We start from the raw sequence: 7,458 nt of genomic DNA on the forward strand, positions 1-7,458 counted from the left end.
GCTTGCTGTTAAACCTGAGTATTTTTCTTCTGAGGGCCGCTTGACTGGTTTTCGATACATGATTCTTCCATCAGTTGGGGCTGGTTCTTCATCTGAAGCAAAACAAAGTTAGAAGAATTTTCGTCTCCCCTCATTATTCTGCTAGTATCAGAGAGTCAAAGGGCAAGGACAACCTCATACTGCATCTAAGGGTGTCCTTGCTTCCAGTCAGTCTGGTCTTCTCCACCACCCATCACTACATGCCCCACGGACGTGCACTGGCTCAATAAGGTCTCACTGAGCTGCTCCGCACTAGTGTTCGCCCCCAGTTCACTGCAGTTGGGGCCAGACCCAGGGCTTTGTACTCTGTGTACAACCAAGCTGTGCCCCAGCCCATCAGATGCGTTGTCTGCAGTACTGGAGAATGAGTCTAGGGCCTTTGCCCTGAGCTACATCTCCAGCTCTTTGGTCCTTGCAAAGTTTTTGTTTTTTGAGACAAAGTCTCACTAAGTTGTCCAGGCTCAGGGCAAACCTGCTTCAGCCTCAGCTTCTTCAACAGAAGCTTTCCCCAGGGCTGGGATCATAGGTACCATCATGTCTGGCTATAGGGGTTTTAAAGAGTGAAATAGTACTTTCCCCTACAACAATGTCCTGTTTAGGCATAATACATTTATATTATATATTGTACATGTTACACTATATACTACCCTTCAGATACCAGTTACAGCCAGGTACGGTGGCACACACCTATAATCCTAGCACTTGGGAGGCTGAGGCAGGAGGATCACTGTGAGTTCGAGGCCAGCCTGGGCTCCACAGTGAGTTCAACGCCAGCCTCAACTGCATAGCGAGACCCTGTCTCCAAAAGAGGAAAAGATACCAACTACATGGACTTTGTTGACTAGTTGTAAACCTGCCTAAAGGATGCTTTTACTTAAATTTGCACTTTATCCTCAAACAACCCAGAAAGGCGGCCATACCCATTATTTACATTTTACTGACAGGACCTCGAGGCTTGGAGATCAAATAATTTACTCAAGGTTATATAATGTAGTTGGTAAGCATCAGAGCCTTCATCTGAACCAAGGAATGTCTCCACCAGTGAACTGCGCTATCACATAAACTACAGAAATTTCATACACTTAGGGTTCGCCAAATAGCTCAGCAGATTAAAGTGCCTGCAAGCAGGCGCAGGGGCCTGCAGTGCTGGCCGCCCCTGGGGTGTGCTGAGCTCGCAACTGAGACTGGGTGTGGTGGTGCGCACCTGTAATCCCAGCTCTTGGGAGACTATGAACTGATGGATCACTACGAGTCCAATCTGGTAGTGAGACCCTGAACACCCTGTAGACCTTCCCCTAAAATACAAAAAAAAAAGGAAAAAAAGAAAAGATATTTCATACACTAGCCTCTTCACGCTGTTAGAAAACCCAGGTTACTTTCAGATGTACCTGCTTTGGCAGCCTTTATTTCTGCTTTAATTTTCATAACTTCTTCAGCTGTCAAGTCTCCCTTTCTTAAAACCACCACTTGGGGCCGCTCATCTTCTTTGTCACTGTGATCACCCTCTTCATCTGGGAGCTGCGGCTGGATTCTCTAGGGGAAACCCAAATACAGTCAGTAGGTTGCTGACCATGACTCAAATACAACCACTGCCTCTAGAAACAGCTGTAATTATTAAAGTGAGAAGGGCAACTATCAACTCAGTGTTGTAGGAAGTAAATTTTCAAGTAACTCCAAAGAGCCTAACCTTGACATTTCAGGGAACAGGTCTATCTGCCAGTTCCCCTGGGGTCCCTGTCCAGTGGGCTCCACTTCCGGCTTAGCAGGACGCCTGGCAGCTACTGTATCAGTAGCCCTCTGCTGTGGGTACTGCTGTCACTCCCAGGCAGCACTGGGCTGTCACCTCTGCTTCTCACCAACACTTCTCACCTCATGCAAGTTAGACCAGAAGTAGTCAAACAGCACTGAAGTACAGAAAGCAGCATGTAAAAGGTTTTCCTTCCTTTGCAGTATATTTTTAACAGCTTCAATTTAGTGGGTATGCTATCAGCTATTTTCCGAGGGTCTACAAATATGCAAAAATATAAAATGTTTTGGATATAAACAATACTACATGTATTTTGTGACTTTTCTATTTTTCTACCTTTAAATTACAAAACTTCAGAAACATATATAACAGAGAATAACAGAAACCATGTAATCGTACTATACAAGTTATACATTATAACATTTTGCCATTTGACTAAGATGTTTTGGGGGCCGGCCAGATGATTCAGCAGATTAAAACACCTTAGGCAGACACAGGGATAGCGGTTCGATCCCCCGCACGCTGAAACAGCGACTGAGCCTGGGCTTGATGGCCTACACAAGTAATTCCAATGCTTGGGAGGATGAAAACAGGAAGATCACTACGAGTATGATCTGTGTAGTGAGACCATGTACTAAATACAAAAAAAAAAAAAAGGTATTTTTAACTCCTAGGCATCATAAAAGCCCACTCCCAACTTTTCAATCAAAAAACATCTTTGCACAATACTTTATTATAGGCTTGATTTTACAAGTCACTGCCTTGAATTTAATCACATATATAATACAGTATCTCATGATACATTGTACCCTCTAAAAAATTGTGGTTGTTTCCAGTTTTTGTTTTTCCTATTATAAGAGAAATGCTATATATACAATTTTGCTCACTTTTGGAAGCATATGATAAATTCTAAGAAGTGGACTGAAAATATGCACACCAAAATACGTCTGCTCACGCTATTCAAATGTTATTCCACTTCTCAGGAGCCTTAGTCTCCATCAGGGCCTTGCATGACTGGGCCTTTGCCTGGACCCACTGCTTTATCCTGTACCTCTCTCTCTCAGCCTCTAGACTCCACCCACGTTTTAGTCCTTGGAGATCCACGAATATATCCTCTCTTTTCCTCTTGTCTTAATGGAAGCACTGGACACAGAGTCGTAAACAAATTTACTTCTTCATACACCCTCCACACATAATGGTATGTTATTACTGAAAGCAGTGGGGCAGGTTCTGGTGTGAACCAGTCCGGTGGACAGCTTGGCAGGCTCAGAATTGATTTCCTCTGAAATCCTGTACTAGATCAGGGTGGTTCTCCCCTGAAGCTCTTCTATTCAGACCTGGAGTTAGGAGAGTTTTGCTTACTTTTTTCATTAAAGTACTTCACGGTAACAACAAATCATAAAATAGATCCAATCCTCGACGTTTCTCCAAGGATGTTCAAGCCTCCCGTCTCAAAACTTTTGATCCAGTGGCCTTAGCTTCCTCATCTGGAAAACTGGACGACGCTATCAGGGTCCGAGATGAGTGAGAGAGAGACAGGAAAGCGCTATTTCCTATCTGCAAAGACCAGACGCTTTTCCTACGTCCGGTTATTCTAAAGAACAAAGCATCGCTCGGAAAAGGAGCGCTCCCTAGACGCAGAGGCTGCCATGGTCTGGGCAGCAGTGCCGAGATCTGACGCCCACCAGAAGGGCGCACCGGTCAGTCCCTAGTCTCCAGGTCACCGCCGAAGCCCTAAGTGGCGGGAGGCCAGCGTTCCCGAAGTAGCGCGACCGGCCCGGGCTCACCTTCGTCTCCACGGTGGGCCCTTCCCGGTAGCCGACTCGCTCCTTGAAGCGAGACAGGAACGCGGGCTCGGCGGGCCGCACGTACGACACCCGGTTTCGCTGGCTCATGACAGCTCCAAGAAGACTCAATTCCTTGGGTCGCGGAGCACAACGCGCAGGCGACGGCGCACACATAAGACGTCACGCGGCCACGCCCCCCGCGCGGAGGCGGGATGGGGGCGGTGCCCCTGTGCGTCAACGTCCGCGCGCCTAATTCAAATTCACCGCCATCTTGCGCGGGCGGGATTCAGGCGCTCGGCGCTGCTGGTAGTCGGGTGAGGAGACAGAGGTCTGCGCGGCTCTCGGACTCGTGGCTGTGGCCGCTATGGCTCCGGGATGCAAAAGTAAGGACTGCCGGGCCTCGCGACCTCGTCACTGGCCCCTGACCGCGGGGTTCCCTTCGCGGGGGAAGCGCGTCCGCGGGTCCCTCGCTGACAGTGTGGGCGGGTGCTGCGCGGGAAGTGCGCGCCTCGCCCCTTCCGCGGGTCTCTGCGTCCTGCCTTTCCGGCGTAGCCGGCTTTCTTACCCAAACACTCGTCTCTCCTTGGATAGCCTCTCCTGAGATAAGGGCATTTGCAAGCAGAGACCGAAGCGCGTCCTGCGGGGGGCCGCGGCGCCGAGCTCCGGGAGCCTGAGCCCTGATCGCGCCCTGGGGCTGAGGCCAGTGCGGGCCGGGCCCGGCCCGGCCCGGCGCGGCCAGTACCGTACCGTACCGTACCGTACGCGGACCGTTGTGCCGCCGTGAGCAGGAGCTGCGATCGGACAGCGTCCTGTGTGACCAGAGCTGGCCGGCGCGTGTGCTCCTGCCCGAAACCCTTGCCGCCTCGTGCTGTGAGATGCTGGCAGTGATCGATGAGCATTTATCTAGACGGCATTGAAAGTGATCCTATGGTCTTTTAAAAGCAAGAAGACTTTAAAATTTACTGTTTTGTTGAGGTATAACTTACATGTTGTAAAAAAGTACAAATCTTCAGAATACTATTGAAGAAACTTTCACGTGAATTCACCCATACAGATGCTGCCCAGTTAAAAAGCCAGAACTGTGCCTTGTACACCCAGAAAGTGCCCACTGTACTCTTCCTAGTCAATTCCTCAACCCCGCAGTTACTCTGATTTTTATCACTGCTGATTACTGTAGTTTTGTCTAACCGTGAATTTCATAGAAATGGCATGATGCATATTCTTGTTATGCTTTTGTTCTTAACTGCTTTTACTGAATGTGACATCTGAGCATTGACCTCCCTTGTAAGTAGTAGCAGTTTTTCATTATTGTGTGGTGTTCCATTATGTTCCATAATTTTTTTATTCTTTTACTGTGTATTTAGGTTTCTGTAATTAGTTTTCAGCCTATTTTTATTCACATAAAGGACATTACATTTGAGAGAATTTTACAGAGAATGTCTACATATGGCTTTGATTGATTGATTGGAGCACAGAGAATCAAATCCAGAGCCTTGCACATGCTAGGAAAGTGCTCTGCTACTGAGCTACCCTCCCAGTCCCAAAGGTCTTCTATGACAGCCACTTGATGAACTTTTATGCATCTTTTAATCTTTTGGTTGTTTGTTTGGGCTGAGCATTACCCTCAGCATAGTAGGCTGGGATAGAATGGAGAAGAGGATCAGGGCCTGGGACGCACCAGGCGAGAGCGCTGAAGAGCCCCAGGAGCTTAGAGAAAGCGCAGCTTCCGTAGTGCAGTTGTACCTGCTGCTTATGACTCTCACCTTTTTTTCTAGCTGACTTACGCAGTGTGGTGACTTCTCAGTCTAACCAACCAAGGTAAGAAAAGAATTTTGTTACTTCTAAGAGAACTGTTTAACATAACATGGGGACTTGTTTCAAATGTTAGTTTGGTCGTCAGCCAAATGGAAACTTGGGAAATCACGTAGTGACTTCCCTGCCTTCTATTGTGAGGCTAAAGTGTAGAATCAGTTGCCTAATTCTCCCTTGGAATCACTTGTCCTGTCATTGCTAGTAAGGCGGAAATGAAAGGAGCGACAGTGTTTGTGTCTCCTTGACATGAACTTCTTTTAAATTTATTTCTAGTAAGAGATGGTGAAGATGTTGTCATAGAGTAAGTTAACGAAGGGCTTGGGTTGCATGAGACTCTTCAAAGTGGTCAGTTTAAATGGGGTGGGCTTCGTCAGGAAGCCTCATGCTATACGTATTAGAGGCAGTCTGAGACTGGGATTCGCAGACCGTTTTCTTTTCTCTGGAGGCTTCTTCGCTACCTTTTTTTTTTTTATTATTATTTTTTACATCTTTTCCACTTTAGTAACGAGGGCGATGCCATCAGAGTTTTCATACGAGTCCGCCCGCCTGCAGAGGGCTTGCGATCAGGATCAGCAGATGGAGAGCAAAACCTGTGCCTCTCCGTGCTCTCCTCCACCACCCTCCGCCTGCATTCTAACCCAGAGCCCAAGACCTTCACGTTTGATTATGTAGCTGACATGGACACCACTCAGGTAGAGAGAGCTGGAGCTTCTTTTGGGGCATATAGAAGCCTTTGGTATTTGTGAGGGTTTCATTTTTGGTCACTTTAGTTTGCCAGATTTCTAATTTTATTCTCAACAGGTCATCCTCCTTTTTTCCCCTTTGGCAGTACTGAGATCAAACCCAAGGGCTCCCTACCACTGCGCTATATCCCAGCCCCTTTTTGTTTGTATGTATGTATGTATCTTGAGACAGGGTTTCCCTGTGCAGTTTGGGCTGGCCTTGAGCTCACTTTGTAGCTAGGCTGGCCTCAGACTCTCAGCGATCCTCCTGCGTCAGCCTCCCGAGTGCTGGGGTTATAGGTGTGCACCTGTAATCAACATCAGTGTAAATCATCACTCAGAAAGCTTGCGCTCTTTTTTCTAGCTCAGCCCTCAGAATCTAGTGTATATTTCCTCTCGCAGCACCTCAGTGTGCATTCGTAACGTTTTAGTATTCAGGTGCCACACATGGCCATGAACTGTGGGTGTAAGGGTGTAAGAGTTGTTGCATCCTTGGTAAGACTGCATCTAGTGATACATAAAAACGAAAATGAAATTCATATTACTTGGTATAAACTTGGGAGAGATAGAGTGCAAAAAGTATAATGCTGTGGATTTTACACCAGTACCAGTATGCTTACATGCAACATATAATACAAAATACTGTATAAAGTTTAGATGTACACTTTTGAAAAAAAGAATATGTTTGTTTTAAAGAATTGAAACATTTATCAACTAAACAATATTGATACTTAAAAAAAAGGACAAACTGAACCTGGTGGCACATGCCTGTGATCGAACCCTGGCCCCTGTGCCTGCTTATAGGTGCTTTAACCTGCTGAGCTATTTGACTGGCCCTTCTCTAAATTATTTTTTAAAAAGAAAAGAAAGATAGATAGATAGATAAGATAGATAGATCAGGTATGGTGGCCTATGTCTATAATGCTAACATTCTGAAGGCTGAGCCAAAAAGATCAGAAATTTGAAGCCAGCTTGGGCTACATAGTGAGGCTATCTTTTTTTGAGAAAAAAAAAAAAGAAGTATAAACTGTATGTCACACTGAAATAGATTAAATTAAATTCAGTCACTCACTCACTAAGTCAGATTTCAGAGCTACTGGGGTGTGATCGATTTCTAATGGTGTGGGGCCAAAGCCATAGATGTCTATGGTAAGCCTGTGACTGTATATGAGATTCATGGGCCTGATGGCTTAGCCATTTTCTGTAGTGGATAGGACCTCCATGTTATCACAGTGTTAAAAAGATCTAAGCTATCTTTTTTTATTATGTTATCGTAGAATGTATTTTAGCCACCCCAGAAAGAATGGCTATCATAAAGAAATCAACAACAACAAATGTTGGAGAGGCTGTG

At 46.2% G+C, this 7,458-nt stretch overlaps 2 protein-coding genes across 2 annotated transcripts in view; one reads left to right on the forward strand and one right to left on the reverse strand.

Moving 5' to 3' along the window:
• Kiaa1143 (KIAA1143 ortholog) lies at nucleotides 1-3,727 on the reverse strand (the record flags this gene model as incomplete). Its single annotated transcript, XM_023700746.1, has 3 exons — nucleotides 3,574-3,727; nucleotides 1,428-1,572; nucleotides 1-92 (listed from the first exon to the last, which is right to left on the reverse strand). Coding segments are annotated over exons 1-3 (345 nt in total), but the record flags the coding sequence as incomplete, so codon positions are not given.
• Nucleotides 3,728-3,866: 139 nt separating this feature from the next.
• Kif15 (kinesin family member 15) overlaps nucleotides 3,867-7,458 on the forward strand; it is a 46,633-nt gene continuing 43,041 nt past the window's right edge. The window contains exons 1-3 of the mRNA XM_023700642.1: nucleotides 3,867-3,956; nucleotides 5,349-5,391; nucleotides 5,888-6,077. Coding sequence (XP_023556410.1) covers nucleotides 3,938-3,956; nucleotides 5,349-5,391; nucleotides 5,888-6,077 — 252 coding nt within the window. The 5' untranslated portion in view covers nucleotides 3,867-3,937. The remainder of the gene's footprint in view (nucleotides 3,957-5,348; nucleotides 5,392-5,887; nucleotides 6,078-7,458) is intronic.

The sequence above is a fragment of the Octodon degus genome, unplaced genomic scaffold, assembly GCF_000260255.1.
Source record: "Octodon degus isolate 3935 unplaced genomic scaffold, OctDeg1.0 scaffold00126, whole genome shotgun sequence".
NCBI lineage: Eukaryota > Metazoa > Chordata > Mammalia > Rodentia > Octodontidae > Octodon > Octodon degus.